Source organism: Stigmatopora argus, chromosome 3 (genome assembly GCF_051989625.1).
Source record: "Stigmatopora argus isolate UIUO_Sarg chromosome 3, RoL_Sarg_1.0, whole genome shotgun sequence".
In the NCBI taxonomy this organism is placed as follows: Eukaryota; Metazoa; Chordata; class Actinopteri; order Syngnathiformes; family Syngnathidae; genus Stigmatopora; species Stigmatopora argus.
In genome coordinates, this window is record NC_135389.1 from 16,786,936 (window position 1) to 16,810,571 (window position 23,636).

The window sequence follows — 23,636 nt, forward strand, 5'->3', positions numbered from 1 at the left end:
CAATTTATATCTAAACACACAATGAAATGAATATAAGACTAGAAATTAAATAACCAGATTTCATGTAAATTGTAAATGGGGTGATAAATATTTCAGATTATGTATAGGCCTTTGGAAAAATTCTTGACCCCTTGATGCCTGAATTTCCACTTAACAAATAGAAATACACAATGTAAATAAGGCCTCAACTATAAGCCACTTGACTCTAAATATTTCCCATAAAGCCCGTGTATTAACTAAATGCATGTGTCTTTTATTTTGAGAGCAACCAATTGTAATTAAAAGTGAACAGAGCAGGAAAAGGACAATTGTGGAGACAACTCCGGTCCATATGAGGAATACTTCATCTTTTTTATCTGACAATTGGTGCTTACTTTCCCAACGAAGAGATCTGGACTTTTCCAGTGTAGCAACAACACTTTTTCACTCAACTGCATCTGTCCTACTACACATGAAAAGTAATTCTTCAAGCACTAACTGCTACGCATGGGACTAAAAATAAATTAGATCATGAATAATACAAGTGTTGAACAATGGGAGTAAAAATACTGGACAATTACTCACCTATTCTACTGCAGATGGTGACCAGCAGCTCCCCGACAGTTTTGGAGTCATCCACCATGATGGTCTTCACTGTGCCATCAAGCATTTTAATCTTCTGCGGTCTCTGCTTCTTCTTGTACTCCAACACATCCTACAAAGCAAAAGAGCAAATGATTCTCAGCAGAGAGATACCGTGCATATTGCACTGTAAAAATGTAAATCACATTAACAGATAAATGAACACTGCTAGTTCTCCACCTCACGCTCCACAACTTAATCTTACTCCATTTCGCAGCATGTAGTAATCCAGGGTTCTTCCAGACTCGAGCCAAATTCCCTTCCTTGGATCATCGTCAGATAGGAAAAGACCGTAATCGGAAGCTAAGCCAACGAAACAAAGGGAAACCATAAATGTACATGGAGATCAAATAAAAATTCAATTATTCAATTTGGATCAACTATAATTGTAGGTTAACCTTGTCCGGACTGGGCTTCTGGGACACGTTCCCTGATGATCCTGCAGGCATCATACACAGGGGTGCATGGCTCAAATTGCATTGTCTTTACAACGTTGCACTGGCGGACGCAGATCTTTAGTGACAAAGCCACCATCTTGGAGGGCAGAATGGCCTCACACCTAAAAGACAGTAGAAAATGGTGAAATATGAAGGGACACGATACACAGTAGATATTAACATGATGTTGCCAGGAGAAATTTCAAGTACTTGGGTTAAGAGCATCCTCAAAAATAAAATAATCATCTAGACTCACTGGCGGGGATGTCAAACCAGTCCTTAATGTGCGGCTGTGGGTGCAGGTTTTCATTACAACTGAACTGAAGAGGATACCTTTTGCAATCAGTTGATTAAGGTCAGGTGCTACTTATTTTACAAGACACAGTTAAACTGTCAGCAATGGATTGGTTGGAACAAAGACCAGGACCCACTGCGGCCCTCTGTGGAATCGGTTTGACACCCCTGAATTCTGGAGAAAGTTTCATTTTTACCAATCCTATTGATACTTTTAAGTGCATTGACTCCCTGTTGTTCTCATATTAAAGGCCCACGTGCATGTTAGACTGCATGTGGAAGCAGCTGAAACATGGGGTTTAATTAACTTAAGTGTAAAAGTAAATATACTGTGCAGGAATAACGGGCGTAAATACAATGAAAATGACATTCCTCCGTGACCACCAAGACCACATCATTATTTGCTGCTAGTCTACTTCCTACCCCACCAGCAAGACTTCACTGTGAGACAAATTAGTGGGTGTTTTGTCACATTCTGCAGTACAGGTCAAGCGGCTCAGGGCTTCATCGACTTATATGGGCAAAGAGGGAAAGAAGAGTTTTTCTCCTTGGCCAGATTTACCTCAAGGTCTCTCACCCGTAAAGTAGCAAGAAATAGTTGGAGTTAAGTTTGGCCTCCATAGCGGGCTGCAGGCCTGATAAGAATCCTATCAGTCACAAAATGTGAAACAAGAGAAAGGGTTTCTTTTCCACTAAATTTCAGTGAAAGTTCACTCAGAATTAATGTAGGCCTAAAAACTGTGGATTACATTGGTGGGTGTTGTACTATCTTAAAACAAAAATATATTCTACAAATGGAAAGGGAAAAATATGAATTTGACATGTTCTCAGGCAATTCCGAAACCAACACTTCATCAAGGAACCTCTCTGAGTCAGAGTCGAAAAATCTGGAAAGTACATCCACCATAATGATAAAGTTGTGACTGAGGCTCCCTTTGCCTCTGTCATGGTTTCCCTCCATAAACCCTCCTTTATTTGTTTGTTTTTTCTTATTTGAAAGTAGGAAAAGACAACCGCAAAGAAAGAGGTAATGGCACTGCATGAGCTGTTTTTTTGCCAAGTTAGCAAAGAAACCCCATTGAGTTTTTGTGACATGTAGTGCTTCCTCAGTACTCCACCAGAGAAGCAGCATGCGTCTCAGAATGACAACGAAATATTGGCGTGCACCCAGTTTTTGTGTGCACATAACACTCAAAAACAAGCACATTCTTCTTCAAAATCTGCAAAAAAAACATATTTTTAAAGCACTAATTTCATGAATCTTTATGGGAAAGCATATATTAAAATGCTTCTTAGAGCTGTGTCTAAATAAAGAGCAAGGTTACTTGTGATGATATCCACCTACAGTAAGTGTACCCTTACAATCCCTAAGCATACTGAAGTGAGAGAACATGTATCAGAAGAATCCTGCTGTAAATGCTAATACAACAAAGTACATGTTCAAACATGCGTCACAGATGTCTACCTAATCATTTTTCTACTGCTTATTCTTTTCAGGGGAGTCAGAAGATTATTTCACACGGCTGTTGCAAAGAGGATGTCCATCCTGGACTGGTCGCTAGTATCTCAGGGCTCAAACCACCTTTCCCACTTACATTCAGAGCACGGCTTTTAATGACCCTAACATGATTTTCTTTTTTCAAATGGAGGCGGATCCTAGAGTAGCTGGGGAAATCCCACGTAAGCATGAAAGGATATGAGCTCTACAATAAAAGTCCAAGCTGAGATTTCATGAACCACTGAACACCACTTTAAAGGCTTCTGACAATAATAATCCATCTTAAAAACTGCAGATATCTACACAACAAATTTGGAACACTTCCAATTTATTTTATTATTAACTAAAGTCATTTGAAAAGAAATTCTAGTGGTGCTTTCAAAAGTCCAGGCGAAGGTTAATTTCTAAAAATCCATATTCAAAAACAGTGTTGCTATTAACTTATCCAAAAATAGCAAACGTCACCTTGCAGAAGACCAGGAAACACAGTAGCCATCCGGAGAGACAGCTCTAATGACTGTGGTTTCAGCAGTCATGTGAATCTTAGTTACCCCACCAGTTCAATCAATCGACAGAGCATTTAAGCCTCTTTTTAGTCTCTGTCTTGCTTGGTCTGCAAGCCTTGTTGGTTTGTTCTGTCCCAAAAGGAAAATTATAGATCAAGGTGTGGATATGAATGAACAGCAGTCCTTCTAGGACACAATGGCTGTTACAACAGTATTACATCATATAGTACTAATTACGCCTGTACAGTTTTTTGTATTGGATGAAAAGAATATAGGAAAATGGCAAGTAATTGGAGGGTGTGTTCTTTGTCAGGAATTTTGCATGGCTTTGAACATTATTGTTCGTGATGAGCCTTCATTTCAAATTGAGTGTTTAGTTAGTGTTTATATGCAAAATTAACACATCCAGAATCTCCATTAAGATAGAAGAGCAACACCACTTGTCATTACATAAGACACAATTAAATGCGCTAAAATAGCTACTGCAAGAGATCATTACACATTATAAAAGCTAATAGTGCTAAGATTTGATTGACTTCAGAGAAGTGTAGCATGTGTGAATGCTGGAGACTGAAGCCAAATTATTGCTTGCCAAAAATATTGGTGAATGACAGACAGAGAGGAATTCACACAATGGTACATGAAAAGGTGTTTTGTGAATGCACATATCTTTATTTATGTGACCTGATTTGTCAAATTTTGAACAATGAGCATTACAATGCAAAAATGTGTTTTTTAACAATTTGTGAAGGGCGAGTATTTTGTAAGATTGGGAACAAGTATCTAGTGCTGTTAGTATACTTGGTCTGAAATGCTATAGTTTCCTGCACCACCCCCACATGGATACATTATTTCCAAGGTCACAGGAGACCTTCTATTGACGGATTTGTAAACAAGCATCTTTGTGCTATGGATGGATGCATGAATGAATAAATTGTTTTCCTTATGCACTCCAAGCAGTGATTACAGCTAGTCTAAAAGCAGCCCTGGTGGGATCATTTACAAGCATGACTGACATTGATGAAAGCCAATTTTAACAAGCACTGGGAAGTTCAAATCATTGTATAGTTCAATTCCAACACAACTTGCTGACAGGCTCGAACTATCCAGAATTTTTGTTGCTGTGTTATATGTCAGCCTATGGCATCAAATGACTGAATTCAATTCAAATTCCTGCGGTTCTCAGGAATGTTAGAATAGCAGGCTTACATCTAAAGACGACAGATAATATGTTCACAGGTTAAATGACACCTTGCCTACTTTTCTATTCTTTTTTAACACCCTGACTGACGCTGAGCCTGACAACAGCCTTTTATCCGATGGAAGGCAAGGTCAACTTCCTGCACACCTACTGTGCCTCCCTAGAGGCTCAGATATCTTTACAGGAAAACATGCTCAGATGGTGAGTCACATGGCTTCTGAAAATGTGTGTGTATATATACACGTATATGTATATACACACACACACACATATATATGTATATATATAAATATATATTTATATGTATACACGTATACACATATATATATATATATATATATATATATATATATATATGTATATATGTATACATGTATACATGTATACATGTATACATGTATACATGTATACATGTATACATGTATACATGTATATATATACATGTATATTTATATATATACACACATATATATATACACATATAAACATATATATATAGATAGATAAAGAGAGATGGACAGAAAGGTAGATAAATGTTATTAGTGTTGGTATTTGCACAAAATAGTATGCTTCAGCAAATCATGTCAAGGTCAGGTGTTTTCTATCCAAGCTGCTTCTAAGTTTAATGACCTACTTAATGAGCTATCTTTTTTTTTGCACTTAGGAAGGGTCGCATAATTGTATGAAACACTTTGTGTTTTAATCAGCTATCATAAATACATCTTGATTACGAGCATGAGGCGTGTTTGAATTACGGCAAATAAACAGCAAATCATTATGCACGTATTTAACAGCGCCAACCTTAATCTATGTAAGTAGCACATGAGTCCGCGGAGACATGATTCTGTCAACCTGTCTTCTCCATATTAATAACCTCGGGAGTTTATCGGGGCATGCTGATGAAAAAGTGAAACATTTGCATGCTGCAGAGTACATAATTATTATAGATTATTATCACTGTTTGTTTTTCCAAGATCAATGCAGTGCAGCAAGTGTTTACAACTCTATCATTGTGAAAATTGTGTTGGCGTTCTTCTCCCAAAATTGTGTTGTCATTGGAAGCAGATTTTGTCAAAAGGTTAAGCTACTGAAACAATTTGAACTTTAAAAATGATTACATGGCCAAACAATCAGCTTTAAAAATGTAATCCTTGCATCCATCTTTTATTACCCACTTTCGACGTTACCGCTAACAAAATTAAAAAGCTCTTTTACAGTAGCAGACACCAATACGAATTAGAATATGAATATCAGCTCTAAACCTTATGAGACCATATATAGCTATTTTACTGATTTATTTCAGTGAGATTTTTAGCCCCGTTTTCATTAATAGCACGCAAAAGGTAAAGCTATTTACAAGTTTCACTAAACACATCATCACCTATTCAAAGTACCTAACTTTAATCCGATTTTATCTATAAATAGTAGTTTAATCCTTTATATACACATCATTATTAACACTAAGTCAGATATGGCACTCCAGCAAAATTACATTTTATCCCTGAGTAATTAATATAAAGCATGTAAATTATTTTAAATTATCACCTGTATGGCAATAAAGGGATTTAAAATGTTTTTAAATGCTGTAATTCCCCATAAAAGTTTATAATGGGAACATTTGGCTCCTGAAATTGAGTACTATTTCCTATTGTAATGATGGGTTGGAAACATGAGGAAAACAGTGGAGCAAAGACCTTGATCTTCCTCTATAAATTTAGACAGCCCACCTGAATGAATTCAGTATGAAAATGCCATCTTTTAACAACAACATTGACAGATTGTTTCTAGTGCTATGACTACGGCACCGCTTTGCTCCTGGGCTACACACTGCTGTAATTCAATTTAAAGGGTGAAGATACGGTCAGAAATTATGAATGTCGTCCTTGTCATGGGGAAGGAGAGTGCAGCTTGTCTTACACTAAAAATATCCAGAAAAGTGGAGCATCCCCAAAGCAGTAACCTTTCAAGATTATTCACAACGCAGTCAGCATAATGGATGTGATTGTTTCGCTATCGTGGCATTGACTAATATGGAACAGCAGATAAAATGATTTGTATTGATTTTTAGCCCTAACTTCAAAATGTATATCAAATACAATAACAAATGGCACACAAAACCAAGAGATTGCTATTATTGAAGTTATCTAGCTGCCTTAAGAGACAAACAGTGATTCAACATGTATCAACTGTAATTCAGAGACCTTGACAAATGTGCTTTCAAATTGTAGGAGATGGAGACTCTAGTCATTAGTGGTCCATCAGCAATAACCAAAATTCTTCAAGTGGACCTATGAAAACAAAAAATTAAGGAACCCCAATTCCTGTAAGAGTAAGTCATAAGCAGTGATGGCAGATGATTGCAGATAATAATCCCAATTGAAACCATTTCACGAGGATTTTTTTTATCCTTCCATGTTAGCACTGTAGAAATGTTCTATATTGCACAGAAACCTCTACTGGCTCTGCTAAATCTGTTGCTCAGTTTGTGCCGTGAAGATATGATTTAGCTGCTCTGTTGGAATTTGTCACGACACTACCGTTATTCCCACACCCAAGTAATTCTCTTTATAACGCTGTGCAAGTAAAGTCGCTCCGCAATACACAGGATCTGACGAGATCTCGATGAAACGTGTGCTGACAGACGTCAATGGTTTAGTTTTCATCGTTTTCATTCCGTCATCACTTAACTTATTTGCATGAAAAACGATGAGTGACTGATGTAATTAGAAATGCATCGAGGCTGCATCCTTCTTTAGTTAGTTGCTCAAAAGGGTAAAGAAGAGGCGAGATCTACTGGTGGAAAGTTGATGTCACGGGCTCTCTTGTGAGAGCTTGTAATACGTGTTGTTCCACTGCAAGTGCGAAAAGCTTCTGCGAGCCAACATCATTCCCCGGACATGTTGCCTCTAGTAGCAAGACGAGTGCGTGCTACTTTTTATTATTTTTTTTGCTAGCGCCGAAGCAACTCCCAGTTTTGGTGATGTTATTTCAGTGAAAAAAAAGCATTCTGGAGAATACCACATTTCGGCAAAAGTCTACATTTACCTCCCTAAAAATGTTAAGGTTCATTTCTATTGCTATATGCGTCAAATACCAAAAAGCCTTGAGCCCTGACTTTAGGCACAATAACAGAGGATTTGCCATAGCAACAACATGGAAAGATAAATTTACATAAACCAGACCTGCAAAATCTACTTAAAATGAAGACACTTTGCTGCCATGTTACTCGAGCTGGTTTCGAGACAAGCAATTTCCTTGTGATGCACAACAATGGCAGCACTACATATATGCAATAATTAAAATGCTACAGACTGCATGGAAAGATTAAGGGCTTCCAAGAGAGGACCGTTAATACTTCATAGTAATGAATGCAAGACGATACAAGTAAAAGACAGACCCTATTACTTTTGCTCCGTAGCATTTCTCTGCCATTTCTCATTAGAATTCAATAGGAATTATACAAAAAAGAATGTGCTTCTATTTATGGTGAGTGTACCTTTTAGCGGCCTCATGGAGCGATTATATGACAAATTCCTCTTTCATTTTCAGGACAAAGATCTAGTATTATTGTCTCAAACTAATCTTTTTCAACAATTTAATAGAATTCATAAAACTGCGGCAGTGGTTACTCAATATGTCTTCCTATGCCAAGTGATGTGTTGCCGCTATGCAAATGTGTTCAATCCATTCAATGTTCTTTGTCGTAAGTATCCTAAGTAGTGGACCCGCATGCATAGTATAAACTACGATTTCCAACTAAGCTCTTCTGACATTTTTATAACCCTGTTAAACTGTCTTGCTTTAGAGAAATGGTTATCAACTCCTATCAGACAAGGACATACAATTAATTATCTGTTGTGACTAAATTGAAGGGAGGGAAATAAAAATAAAGCAAATGTACTTTTCAAAATGAGTCACATTTATCATGCATATATGTTATTCATGCATTTCACAACACCTAATAAAAAACTGATCATTTACACATGATAACTGCCAAACAGATTCCATGTTCCACTTTTGGGTTCCATCCAACCATGCCATACAATTAATTCAGAAACATTCGAACAAGATGTTCAGAATTGAGCTACAATTTACTTTAAGGACAGATAGGAATCAATATGGACTTTGCCAACAAAATATGTGCCTTAATAAATGAGCTCTTGGCCTTTTACTCCGACAATCAACAGCTCAGTAAAAACCATCCATGCGTAGAAGAGTACAATAGATACCAATGCAAGGGCGTTTCTTACGGGTATCACCAGTCTCCAATCACAAACCAATTTGCTGACCAAACTCTTCAAAAAGAGACCATGGGTAATACGATGAATGAGCTGTCATGTGTACTCCAGGCTCCCACAAACTGAACATTCGGCCTGAAAAGTCACGACCTGTAAATCAGGTGACTCCAATTGGCCGTGGGTCACCCAGGCATGGAGGCCCCCCTCTCTTTTATCCCTCACTTCACTTTAGCTGACTGAACTACAACCGCTTGCACGCTGACTTTAGTATTACGGGCAGTGGAACACGACATAGGCTGGAGGGTTGTGATACACCGAGGGACTCTAGCAGCAATTTATATACGCCAGCATTCTGAACCAAAACCCACGTACTGCTTTATTTATTCCTTGCAAACAAACTACTTAAGTCAGCAAAAGCAGGTGCAGCCGTGAAGGTGTGCCAGCATTTGATTGTCCTGCTACGCTGGAATCTTTTTTTGTGCTTAATAAATTGTCCTCACAGTCCTTGTGAGCTGACAGTACCATGAAAACAAACATGAAATAAGGAAAATCAGTTATTAATCATAAGTAAAACTGTTTAGTTGTAGGTGATGAGGTTCAATGAGGGGCCGTGTTTTCGGCCCATTCTTTCCAGATCAGTCGCTGGGTCCTCGGTTGCTATGGCTGCTGCTGTGCCCACCTTTTCCTGGACATATAAGGAAGGACAGCAGCAGTGACTGCTTCACGGCCACATAGATGTAGAGCACCCTCTCTCACAGCACTTCTTCACATATTTCAGTTAAGTGCCAGCTTTCAAGAGTCAGTCAGAGAGTCTTGACAGCATTAGGGGTCTCTTCATCTGTGTGCTGAGCGCTATCCTGAATTCATCCAGAGGGCCTCTCACCCATTCTGTCAAAAGTACATAGATATGCTGAGGGGAATTATTTTTTTTGAGGGGGCTGATTTTGATTCAGTTTGATAGTCCGTGTCTAAAAAATGAAAACACCTCTCTGTGAAAGTGTCACGTCAGTTTGACTCCTTTGTTGAAGGTTCTGCCAGAAGATTATATTTGCATTTTGTGATTCGTCCATTTTGACATAAACACAGAAAGATTGTGATGGACTGAACGCACGCATGGTTATTTCTTTAGCCTTGATTAAAAATGTTTTCATCTCATTATGACAAATTAATCAGGCAATCGTCTGTAATGAGGCTTCAAAAGCAAACTATGCAAATAAAAACCAAATCAGCTAGCTTAAGGGTGCATTACAAACATCTCTTTGCAGCTCGAAAAGGATGACGGGATTAACTTTGGAGTTAAATGAAATGCCCTTTAAGTTATCATTTGTAGCATGTCAATTTGTCACATAAATATGCATTTATGCATCATGTCTCTAAAGCAGTGCTTCTCAAAATGCCATATTTTTGGTATATGAATCCTTGAGTTAAATGTGATATTAATTAATCCACTACTGTTTTTTTTATTTGTCAAAATACACCATTTTAATAATCTCACTGTAATGCATTACTGATTCACAGTAAAATCCACTGTCTATTATTCGCAAGCCCACCCTTTAAAAAATGTATTTAGAGTTTTACCTTGACCAATATGATAATTCTAAATGTGTAGTATCTTTTAAGTATTTTCCGTTTTAAGAACCCGGTGTAGAATATCTCTGGTTGATTACCTGTCCAAGTTTCTTTTGATATTGTTATTCCTTTCGAGGATGCTGCCACTAAAAAGTACCAGAAAATAGTTTGGTGACCAAAGCCTGGCAAACGGAGCTTATTGTATCAAGCAGCAGTTACCGTATACTGTGTCTCTCTCAAGCAAATGATTAGGATGACAGTTAAAACGATAGAAACTCTGATGCATGAAGTCAACAACAAGCCTGGGGAAGCGCAATTTAGCACTAAAATAAAAGCCTTCCATCTGTCACACATTTTCTTAGTGTTTTTCTTCTGTGACTATATCGATCTACCAACAGCTCATAACAGAATGGATTTAACCTCTGAGGTTCACAACTTTCAATCAAAGAATTACTGTCTCTAAATGTCCCCAAAAATAACTACAAGAGATAACACTCAAATTCCCAATGCACGAAAGGCCTTTGAATAGTATTAATTAAATCTCCAATAACTTGGAATGTTCACATTTACAGAATTAAAGTAAAAAGAATGAGAGGTCTAACATGGGAAAAAAAAGCTTTTAATTTGGTTTTCATTCAACACCGAACTGAGGAGATTTCTGACATCATTCTTTCCTACTTCCACACCCCCGAAGGATTGCCCAAGTTTTCCCAATTATGAAAAACAAAAACCCGGGCTTTCATCTATTGCATGAACATCTGCTCAACTAAAGATGCATCCACACCAACCGGGATACAGAATAGTTTGCAACTGAGGTCAACTTGACAGGAGCAGGACAGGCTATTTTAAATTATGTATGCTTCAAAGAACAGTCCATGATGATTGAACAAACCTTTGGACTACATTATTTAGATGGATTGGAGGAGGCATATCACAGGGAGCAGCAGCATGTAAGGAATACTGCCATGGTTGGTTAAGAACCTCCATGCATATAGTATGTTCACTTGTCAATGGGTTGCCATAGCAACGTGGGTTTTGGGTTTTTTCTAGATCAGGCTTTTATTGCATAAAAACCAGATAAACAGATCAGTAAATTAATGATACACTGAATTTTCATTGCAGTAGTCTGATTACTGATTGGTTTCTCTAATGTATGCTCACTCTATAATTTTATTAGGTATACCTACGCATTGAATGAGGCCCAAAACAGTTCCATTACAACAGTTGATTATAAAAGTCCCTTTCAGAGAGGAATTATGGGGTAAAGTCCACCATCCATCCTTTCTCAACACTGCTACTCCTTGTCCCTGTCACTGGGTCCTTGAATCAATCCCATATGACTTGGGGCAAAAGACCACACCCTATAATGGATGTTAGTCCGTTGAAGGTTACATAGAGAAACAGAAAATCATTCACCCTTACATTAATACCAGTCCTGAGTGGGAATTAATCCCACGCTGCGTTCACCAAAATGTACCAAATGTACCACTACGCCCTCAGCGACAGTAAAGTGTAACTGGAATTTTCAAAACAACATAGTGCCATTTTCCATTATTACTGGCTGCTAATTAAATGCTTTTGTGACCCGAGCCAAACAATATTGACTGAAAGTAAAAATACAACTGAAAGTCCCTTTTCAGCAGTCATGCTTCATCTGCAATACTACTTTCACTGTGTAAATAATTATTTTGTTTGACAACCTGCACAAAGCAATATTTAGCCATTTTAAAACAGTGAACAAAAATTTGAATAAAAGATCACTTCACTAATCCCTCACCCTTATGACCTTCTGACCAAATATGCGGCCTTCACAGACAAGCACAGGCCTGTAAACAAGCTTACGATAGCCATAGCTGTTTTGTTTGAAAAATGATTTGTGTATAACAACACCAACTTTCTAACACTAAAACTAAAGGCTGCCATGCTTGATGGGCGTAAATCTGTCATAGCGGGTGCTTTAAATTTACACAGAGGTTGGTTGGAGATGGAGTCGGCAATTAGGTGATTGAACTCAGCCACACACTATGGGAGTATTTAATGCCAATCAAAGCAGCTCATCCCACTCCCTTTAAAGTGACACACTAACAATCCTGCATGGAGCCATTGCTCTGTATGTAAAATGATGAATAATGATAATAATCCGTGTGTGAGGGGAGTATTTTTACAGGCCTATCCATGCTGTGGCAACAGACAATGTGAGTGGGTGTACAAAATAAGCAGGAGATAACTACTGGCAACTTAAATGTGATTCGGAAGGTTGGATTCCGTCGGAAGCGCCAATATAATGAGCGAGCATGAGTTAAGTTTGACTTTCTGCCAGGAAATGACCCCTTTAAGGATACACAAGTGTACTAAAATGCTCAACATGACACATACTGATCTAACAATTGGCAAACGTTGAGCTTTCATGAATCTGCAAACTACAGGTTTTGCAACTTGTATCAGATACTCTGTCTATGATATAAAGGTCTTGAAAATGTGTTTCAGTTTTAAAAGTTTTGGGGGAGAAAAGTGAACTCAATTATTATTATTATTATTTTTAATTCTCTGTGTTTACCTTTTAGTAGCGAACTAGAGTTTCAAAATGTTAGCATAGGTTTTGCAACACTCCTGAAGGCCAAGATAGCAGGTATCTTTATAACAGAGTGAGACTACGGGGCTTTGCTGTGAGTATTATTACAAATGCATTAACATAATTGAAGCCTGGTCGCCTTCACTCTTCAATTGGGTGTATTTTCAGAGGTTGCTTCACAAAATCAAATTAGACATACAAAATAGGCTAATTTACTTTAGTCAGTAGAAATACAAAAAAAGGTGTTTTTTAAATGCAAACTGCCTTTTTAAGCACAGCCAAAAAAGATTCCTTGTTTTATTTTAGCTTTTAGCTTTATGCGTTATAGAATGAAAAACAATTAAAAATGGACATCAACTACAGCTGTGTTTACCCGCACCACAGTGAGTTTTTATGAATAAAATGACAGTGGGAGTGAATTTTTCTGATTTGTGATCTTCATGGTCAGGTCTCAGTAACTTGGTCATTGCTAGAGTGTGAAGTTCTCCAACTCACGGAGGAAGTCTAGAGAAAATTTCCTCGCAAGCAAAATGATCCTCAGTTCCAGTCTCTTTAACCTGATTACTGTAATTAACTTAGCAACTGGTGCACATACAACACACAAGCATTCTGTATTTACCTACTCATCTCAACTAAAAGCATATTTCCCATCATATCACATTAAGATTTTTTTTTGTCAATTTAATTGAACAAATATACACAGTAAAGCAATCGTGAGGAAAAAAAGGACCCCTTGTTATAGCCATTCTGAGCTCTAACAACAAAATTTGATTATCCCCCAATGATATACCATTAACCATAATAACCAATATCATAAAAAGGAAAACCTTTTGTAAAGCTTCGCTCTCTGTTACCAGCTCCACTAGATATGTCAAGGGAGAAGGGCCTTGCTCAAGGTCACTACTAGTGCGGTAAAGGGGGAGGGGAAAACAATGTTTTTACTTGCACCCACCTTTCAATCCATGCTCAATGGTTGGATCGAATGTAAGACTAGGTGACATGGAGGCATTGGGCAATGTGCAAAGATAAAGACATTTAAACACTTTCCTCTGATTTAACTCAGTGATGTCCCAGTAAAATGAGACACAAGAGCTTTAAAACGACCCAATTGTTTTTTTACTGGCCCATTTAATGCATCTGTCCGCTTCATGCTTGACAGGATTAATGAAGCACAACTGCCATGTTGGTGGCCTGCTTGCAGTGTGCCAGGTTGAATGAGATGCAACAACAATTAGAAGTAGTCAGAATTGAACAGGGAATGAAAAACACATCCTGATTGAATGAGACATAGTCATAAGCCTAAATAGTCATGGCAGTGTCAATTACTGTTTTGTAACGCTACCACTATTAGGAATGAAAGGTACTAATACTTAGCGGACACCGGATGAACACACGGTATGGAAGCAGATGGCAGCCTGACAAGCAAACTTTAAATCATATAGAATTTAGCCCTGCTCTGTTCCATAATAACTGGACAAGCCATCATTTATACCAGAGCAGCTCTGCAGGTCTCTGGCAGGGCTGAGATCATCTGACAGGAGCGCTGCCTGCAGCAAGGAACCACCATCCGTATGCAGTTTGGGTTAGCAAGACAGTAAAGGTCCACTATCTAAAGATCTTAGAGCACCAATAACAAGAGCAGGATTGACCACTGCATCAGCTCTAATGCTTGCATCTGATTGTGAGACTGGATACACAGCTGTGGCTTTCCAGTTTCTTTTAATCTATGCTTTTTTATGGCATCTTCATCTAATCATGACACACCTACCCACAGAACAGCTCAGAAAAAGTGTCACAAATGAAATCATTGTTGTGTGTCCTCACTGGATGTTATTTCATTGCATGGCGAGGTATGGGCACAGCAGATGTAGTCATAAAGTAGATTTATAAAAGCGCAACGTTGGAAAGAGCACAGTCAAATAAACGGGTTCCTAGTGGCAGAATATGACTGTGATACTTTTCTTATGGCTGCGACGATCTGTCATTTACTGCTCTGTGGGGAGAAATCTATGTTCAACCGATTACTATGATATGCATGGCATGGATCATGAAGACAACCTTTGTTACATAGAGCAAAAAGCTTTGCGCAATCGTTAAATGGGGAATCAATACTCACTGTGATGTGTTAATTTACACTGATCATTTTGTTAATTGGTTTGTTCTTCAAATACTTCTCTGCGTCTTATGACGCAAGAGATAATTACTGACAATATTTTTTTTATGAAAGACTGACTGATTTATTAAAAAGAAAAACATGCTAGACTCTTCAGACTAAGCACCATCTGGGAGGAATGACATTTAGCAGTTGTTGTCAGCTAAAGAGCCATTATTCAAAATGATGTGCCCATAACCGGTTACAATAAAATTTTAAAAAACATTTCTCTTCCTCCAATGAGAAAATGAATATCACCTTACAGAATGGCGGCTTGGTGTCATTTATTTTGCAACAGAATCACTAAACATCATCAGCGTCAGTGTTCTCTCAACTTTATGCACAAATGTATGATAACCACAGGGGTGATAAATACTGACGTCAGGCTAACACATCTTCTGGCACATTTTGGTATTCTGTCACAGTGTCCTCATGTTAAATGCAATGAGTTATGCATCTCTGTGGTTTGAATTAATTAAAGAAGATGTATATTTCAAACCTACATTTTTACTTTACTTGAGGCGAGGTCGTACACAAACGACTTTTCTGTTGCATACAAATGAAATGTACATCTGGGTAGCCACATTTACTTCCATATGTTGGCTTGAATAGCAAATTCTACATACCTGCCTCTTATGGATTCTGTAAAACAGTGATTCCAAATGATTAATTCCGTAGTCTCTGGGGACTGTCCAGATTCGGAGGAGGCGGATGTGTAATTCTATTAGTCCTATATGGTTCATCTCCTGAAGGAGGCAGACACATCTATATCATTGAGACATGCAGGATGTGCATGCCTTGTAAAGGCCCATTAGTTGTTGGCATAAATCATTATCACAGTTGTTTTCATTTAGAGTTAGCCTGGTTTACAGAAAGAAAGGATTTAAAAGCCAACAATAGTGGGTGGATATAAACAGGATGTGCTAGCCACTAATTTCTAAACAACAGTGTTGAGGACGCTGTCTAAAAATTTGAACAGGGGAATGTAAAATAGATCACACAGGACTAAATAATGCACATTTTTTGAAATTGTCATTCTCCAGTTATGTGTATTCAGCATATACCACAGACATGCAGGCCAAAATGTACTAAATCTGAAACTGGCCAGTAAATAAATTTCCTTCTCTAAATAACTGCTGCATTTTGTGTAATATATATTCGCACAAGTACAATGAAAATGACAATTAGTTTTGACTCTACAGTATTTAAGCTATGTTTATCATAGTTCCATAATGAGGAGTCACCCAAACGATGACAGATGTCACTATTTTACAAATATAATGACTGTGAAAGGCACATTCACCTTCCCACAAAAAGCAACTGGGTGTCTATGTGCCTCTCACATCAATGGAATGTATCAACAAGGGAGTTGAGCCAGTAAAGTAGTGTTCAAGGGGGATTGGACAACTAAAATAATTGTGCTTCTTTGTGGTATTGCAGTACTACTTTGCCTTTAAAAAAAGTCAGATATCAATATGTTTTATATTCGCACCAATGAGGTATCAGTTGCTTGCCTATTGCCATTTAATTTCACAAATTCCCAAATCAAATAAACAGAAATGCATGTATCCCAGCATAAACTCCTATCAGACACCAAAAAAGGATAAAAGACAGAGATTATGGCATTCATAGAATAACATCACTAATCTCTTATGTGACAGCAAAGCATTTGATATTGGATCACAAACGCGGCAGAAATAAACTCAGTGAATACGTGTCATAGGAAATAAATAATGAGCCACTTCAAACTGAGAGAGAGGGGCTGTTATTAAAGACCTTTGACCATAGACAAAAGAGGAACCAGCAAACAGCTGTCAGAATGAGACAGAAACTGCAACAGCAAGCGTACATAATATGTTCAACATATTAAGGCAGAATTTGTATGCACAGAAGTAAATAGAAAATAAAATAATCTTGGCAGGCAGGAATTTGTATCTCTATGTGGAACCTCATAATACTATCACAATCTCTTCCATGACCAACTCACGTGAAACTGCTCGTATCATTAATGGATTTGTCCAAAAGCAATAATTGAATTCCAGTTAATGTGTGCAATACTTACCATGAACCCCCCCCCCATGTTAGCGCGAAATAATAATTCAAGGAATCGGCCATATTGTGAACATTTGCCTGCATAATGAGACTCTTTTTCTCTCGTGACGATTCTCGTATCATGAAAAACTCGTAATGTGCGGCGCTCGTATCATGAGGGGCGGTACTCGGACGTTTGGTCGCCGGGCGTTTGGTCGCCTGGACGTTTGGTTGCCCAGACGTTTGGTCGCTCGGACGTTTGGTCGCGGTACGTTTGACCACATGACAGAGAGTGTACTGTTGAGACCAGCTCTCAAAATTATATTCATGAGAGAGAGAGTTTAATATCTAAATATCTATTGTTGAAACCAACTCTCAAAATTATATTCACCCGGGCGACCAAACGTCCAGCGACCAAAAGTCCGGGCGACCAAACGTCCGGCGACCAAACGTCCGGCGACCAAACGTCCGGCGACCAAACGTCCGGCGACCAAACGTCCGGCGACCAAATGTCCGGTCACAATGAGGGTCAGCTGTATCACCAGCAGGATCAATCTATTTGTTTTTCTTTAAATGGTGTATCCTGTCATTGGATGTCATGGATATACAAAAAGTGCCTCAAATGCCTTTTTTTACCCCAAAGTAATTCCCCACTTTAAAGCACTTGGTGAGCATATGGAATAAAACTCCGCTTTAAAAAAAGAAAAGAAAAGTGGAAAAGGAGAACAGAAAGAGGGTGGGGCGGCTATCTGCGTCAAAAAGTTGCAAAATACTAACCATCCAATAGCTCTAGCATGCGATAGCTAGAAAACCCATTTGTTTCTTACAATGAATGCCTTTTGAGACATCCACAAATTCAATGTATGAAAGTTTGATATTCAAGAATAAAACCACATTCCTCACAGCAACTACAGTGAGTATCTTCTGTGAGAAAGCATGAGCAGAACTTTAGTTGCTGGGATCCAAGCAGACTATTTTCATCTCGCTCCCTACAAGTGTGAAAATCTTTGCCTCGAGGTGCTTGAGGAATCTGACAATATGCCAGTCCTTGCATAACTCCTTTACTGACCTTTGGTGCATCCATTCCACTAAGAAAATAAAAGAACAATAATAATACAAACCCATACATAAAAGACTGCTTAAACTAATGCGCTAGATACTATTTCACTTATGTTGAGCCGTGCTAAGAGCCAACAAACCTCTCCCAGATAAACTTAATAAACTCCTTTGACACATTGTCCAACTGCTGTGCCGATTGCAGTTTTAGTGTTTCACACACGGTTCGTAGCAGCGTGAATAGCTGTTGCCAAAGAATAGCCTAAGGGAAGAAATTAGAGCACATAATGGAGGGGGAAACAATGATGTCTATTTTTGTTACAGTTATACTGTAATCTCAGTGTCTTTTCTGTGATACGTTTCATCGAGCTGACAGCATGCTGACTGGTGGAGTGCAATTATACACTTTAAAAAAAGAGCTAGGAGGAAACTGTCTCTTAGAACACTAAGCTAATACACTGTGAAATGCATGCAAAATGTATTGCTTAAATGGTTGGGCGAGCATCGGCTCGACTTCTGAGGAGTTACTACATGCTTGCAGGAAATCTAACACAGTAATATAATGCATTGTCAATTTGTTCAGCTCTGAATAAAATCATTTGTCATAGTAAAAATATAAAATACATAAACGAAATGACATCTGTTCAATCAAACCAGGCGACCTTTTACTTTGGTGTGCAATTAGAACTAATGCTATACTTGAGCCAGAGATGGAACGTGATATTGGTGGATAAGGTCACCTCTTTTACAAGGTCAAATTAATGTTAGGGGATTAACACAGGCGAGCTTGGATATGAACAAATGACAGCATTAGGTGGAAATCCTCTAAGAATAGTTCATCATATTATTATGGCACTGTCCACAATTATTGATAATAGAACGGTCATGGTATGCTTCGAGTGCGTAGCGAGACAGAAACCAGGAAGCAGGAAACTGCTAGTCCACAATTTAGGATATTAATGACAAAATTGACCAAAAATGGCGACTAAACTGGGGAAGACGCACACACCAACAAAGAGGCAAAAACAGGACTTACATGACGGGGAAAACACGAGACACAAGGTAATCCTCCGACACTAGAAATGTCAGACACAGGGGTTTAAATACACACACAAGGGCTGATTACCAATCACACACACCTGGCCACATAAGGGAAGGGGAGCCCAGAGGGACACGAGGTGAAACGCACACTAACCCGGACGGCACACAAAAGGAAAGACACTCACACATCCACCCGAAACCCCAACAAAACATGACAAGAACTGAAAAATATGCTTTATGTGATAACAAAACACAAAAGGTAATAGAATAGTGTAAATTTCTGAACAAACCAGACTGATACTTTTTAGTCAATACAGGTGAATAACAGTAAAAAAGAATACATGCGTTTGAGAATCTAATTAAAATTAGAAAGCCCTTTAACTTTTAATTGATTTAATTAACACAGGCATATTTTCTGGAATTAGTGCTTAGCAAAAAAATGACTTTATTGAGACAGTTAAAAGGGGAATACGTAGAGTGGGGCTTGGTTAAGAACTTTAATGGGAATATTTTTTTAAATTTATTTGGAAAAAAAAACTCATTTTTCCAGCTGGTAATTGCAGAATTATGGCATGTTTTGGTTAACCAATAAAGAGGATTAATAATGGCAGGAAGACATCAAACTATCAATCATCTTTTATTGAGTGCAGGCAATTTTCCAAGAGAGGTCTTCTAAGATACAGTGGTTAGATAGAATGAAGGTTGACGCCACACACATAGCCATCCCAGAGAAATCTTCCATCTCCTAAAACCAGACTAATAAATGTGATCCTAGGTACGAATCCACTGAGGGTAAGTAGTCACTTCAGCCCAAACAAGGTCAAGGCACAACTGATGAGCTGCATAAGTAATCCAATCAAAATACATTACAGCCTTCAGCAAGTCAATAATGGAGCATTTGGGCAAGAGTGTGATTGTCGTCCAGTTATTCCTTGAGCAACAGAATATTCTCTATCAGTCTGCTACGTGTTCTCACAGGCTGCGTGGCATCCCAGTTGAAGAGTACAGGGATTTCAATGACATCCCTGGGTTCTTCACCTTCCTTTTCAGCTGCCAAACAAAGAGCCAAATAGTTGAATTCTGTTTGTCGTCAAAACAATGGCCTGTCATATTTCTTGAAGAAAAGCTCCACATCATAGTGACTTATTTTTCTCTCTTCCCTGTCATACCTTAGCAGTGTTCGTCTTCGTTTTTTGACACAAAGAATTGTATTAAAGTCAAGTCTTTATGATCATTGGCAATCTGAAAGTATGTAACCCATTGTAGAAAACTTCAAAATAAAAGTACCATGGAATTAAATGGTGTACACACTGTGATTCAAACTGCATTTTCTATTGATTAAATATTAATTACATTAATATTCTAGAATTAAACAACATTCTGAAATATTTCCAACTGGTCGGCATTGTAAAGTAGAACAAAAGGAAGATTTAGTATCGTTGGAATCCCTCTAGCCCCTGTACTTCTCAAAAGGATTAAATATTCATCAAAAGGAGGTAAAAACAATTGCAGGTCCGGGCACTCTGTTGAATGTTGTTTTATCGCGCTCACAACAACACCAACAACGATCCCAAATACCAACAGCAATTAGCCTCCTTTCTTACCCAGATTGTAGGTAAAAAAACAACTACAAAAAACAGTCAAGGATGCATACTGTGGTGCCACTCATATCAGCAATGTCTAAAGGGGACAAGGATTTTGCGGCAATATTTTCTTCTGGATTTTATGTAGAATTATACACCACCACCTTATACAACGCCACCCTCTACACCGCGCCTTATACACCACCGCGCCTTATACACCACCGCGCCTTATACACCACTGCGCCTTATACACCACCGCGCCTTAAACACCATCGCCTTATAGACAATTTATAGTTTTTCAATTATTAAATGATTCTATCTAATCGGTACTGCCTCACAATGAGGCCCAGGAGTTCTATTTAGAATGCTTATTTAACTCTTGAAGAGGAGATTCCAGTCTCGAGAAAAAAAGAAAACACACTTTGGAATCTGTAGTTCAAAAATATTTGTCTTCAAATGATTCCTTCCTGTAATGATCTCTGCTAGCAGAGCATTTGCAGCTAACTAAATTTTGTGCTGAAGTAACAAAGATGTTAATTACTATGGATTACCACCAATCCCTGTCGCTTGTGGTATTACTCCAAGACCCAAATGAAGGCTGTGAAACAAGTTGCATGGTAATTAAGGGGCATGAACCAACAGAGCCTCTGCAAAAGTAAAAAATTGTGCGGATTTGGAATTACTCTTCTTCTCATTTTAAAACACTTCGATAGTACTAAACAAATTTTCTCAAATTTTTCAGTATTAGAAAGGCATTATTCTTCACACAGTCATTATACTGGAATATAACACAATAGATGTTTAAATCTTCAAAACATTGCCTAATTAATAAAACTGACCACAGTCGTTTGTGATTTAAAAAAAAGAAAAAGAAAATGAGGAAGAATTGACTCAAACAGATGTGCATACATCACACCTCCAAGTGCAAATAACACATACAAAGTCCTTATTATTTTAATTTGGTGAACACAAGATGTCAGACAAAAGAGCTTTGTAATTCTGCCACCCTGCAGAGAGAGAGAGAGATATAGAAAGAGTGAGAGAGCTCCCCAGGCTATCACATGATCTTCAGCAGACATCACATGATCTGTAATGCTGATAATCAGTTTGCTTCAAAGCTGAGGTGCATGCTTCTGTGTCCATTCCTCAGTAAAATGCAAATGAAAAAAAATAAACCTTTCCGCACAAATCCCATTCAACAAATGGATTTTTTTAATCAACAAATTTCTAGAGCAATGGTCTTGTAATTCCAGCTAATATCTTTACCATAATATAATACTCATATTTGAAAGTAGAGGATTTGTCACAACCTCCCATGTCAGAAACTGCCCTTTACACTATCAACACTCTTGATACCTAAGCATACCTTTGCTATTTACAGTATTTGAGTTGGTATCGGGATCTGGGGGAGCCCTCAGTAAAGTACAATAGCTGTAAGGCGAGTAGCCTACTGTGTTGAGGAGGGTGAAGTAGAGAACCTGCCGTCTGCGTACGTACACTGGCCTCACATCTGACCTGCTGATGAGAAGCGCCACAGGCTGGGCAAGTGCCGCTGACCGGAACCACAAACCAAGCTTGCATCTACTGACCTAGTTTTGCATTCAGCTAATGCAACACTTACAGTGCAGCATCCTTTTAGATGGCATGTGCAGTAAACATCCGCCGCAGGCATTGTACCAAATCTCAATGTCACGTTTTTAAATAGACGTGACTTCTCTTTTTTTTTTGTTCACATTGTGAGTAAATCAATAAATTATTTTCTCAAAGATGGTATATTGTTTTTCTTGAGGCTAGATTGCTTTCAAACAAATGTTCACCTCTATTTTTGTGTTGCAAAAAAAGACTTCCCATCGATTGGGCCACAAGAAATAATCAGGTGTCAAAAAGAAAATGATACACATTCACATCATGGGGAACTACAGTGATCCCAAAATGTGAAAACATTATAATTTAAAACATGTGCTGAACCTCAATCAGCTTCTGTACATTGAAATCCAAGAATTATTCATAAAAAATGAAACACACACAATGAGAAGTTTTGAGACACTTTGTCATCCTACTGAGCAAAGTGCCTCAAATTTTTGAACGCATTCATTGCATCTACTCGATTATTGAATTTGCCATGTTTGACACAAGAGGGCAAAGTGGCAAGAAAGCGGCGCGTATCAGAAACTTGACGCCTGCTTTTTGTACTTAGTAAACCAAACAGAGTTAATAAATATTTGGCAACAACACATCTTAGCTTTGAACAGAATCTTAGCTGATTCACATGTTGGCTGTTCTATAGTGCACAATTTTTGGATTTTAATGCAAAGTGGTTAGTACAAAAACTGGGACAAGGTTATCAAAAACAAAACTGAGCGGAGAGGACGCACACTGACAAAAAGGCAAAAACATGACTTACGTGAAGGGGACTAGACGAAACACTAGCTAAAACTCCCACACCATACATGTAAGACACAAGGGCCAATTACCAATCACACACACCTGTCCACATAAGGGAAGGGGAGCCCGGAGGGACACAAGAGGTGAAACGCACACAATCACCCGGACAGTACACACAAGGAAAAGCACGCACACATCCACCCAAAACCCTAACAAAACGTGACAACAAGTTAGTACTTTAGTACAGTATAATTATGAAATTGTCCATACAAGTTAGTACTTTAGTACAGTGTTGTTAGGAAATTGTAAAGAAAATGTGTGATAAATCCATGGGATTACAGTAAAAGATACCGTTCAGAGATTAAGGGGCCACTCAAGGGATTCAGAACCGATCCAGAATCATCTTTTGTCAGTGCTTTTCTTTTCTTTTATAATTCAAAATATGTACGTAC

The 23,636-nt window shown here is 38.2% G+C and overlaps 1 protein-coding gene across 5 annotated transcripts in view; it reads right to left on the minus strand.

Annotated features, from left to right (window-relative positions):
• The window catches only part of tln2b (talin 2b), a 91,163-nt gene that overhangs the window by 48,864 nt on the left and 18,663 nt on the right, over positions 1–23,636 (minus strand). For 3 of the 5 annotated variants that reach the window (XM_077596122.1, XM_077596120.1, XM_077596121.1), the window contains 3 exons: positions 1,020–1,180; positions 827–924; positions 565–694 (listed from right to left, as the gene is read on the minus strand). In XM_077596122.1, the coding sequence (XP_077452248.1) occupies positions 565–694; positions 827–924; positions 1,020–1,155 (364 nt within the window). In that variant the 5' untranslated portion in view covers positions 1,156–1,180. Of the gene's footprint in view, positions 1–564; positions 695–826; positions 925–1,019; positions 1,181–2,817; positions 2,841–23,636 lie in introns of those variants that run through there. The other 2 variants (XR_013299585.1, XM_077596119.1) reach the window with 1 other exon arrangement.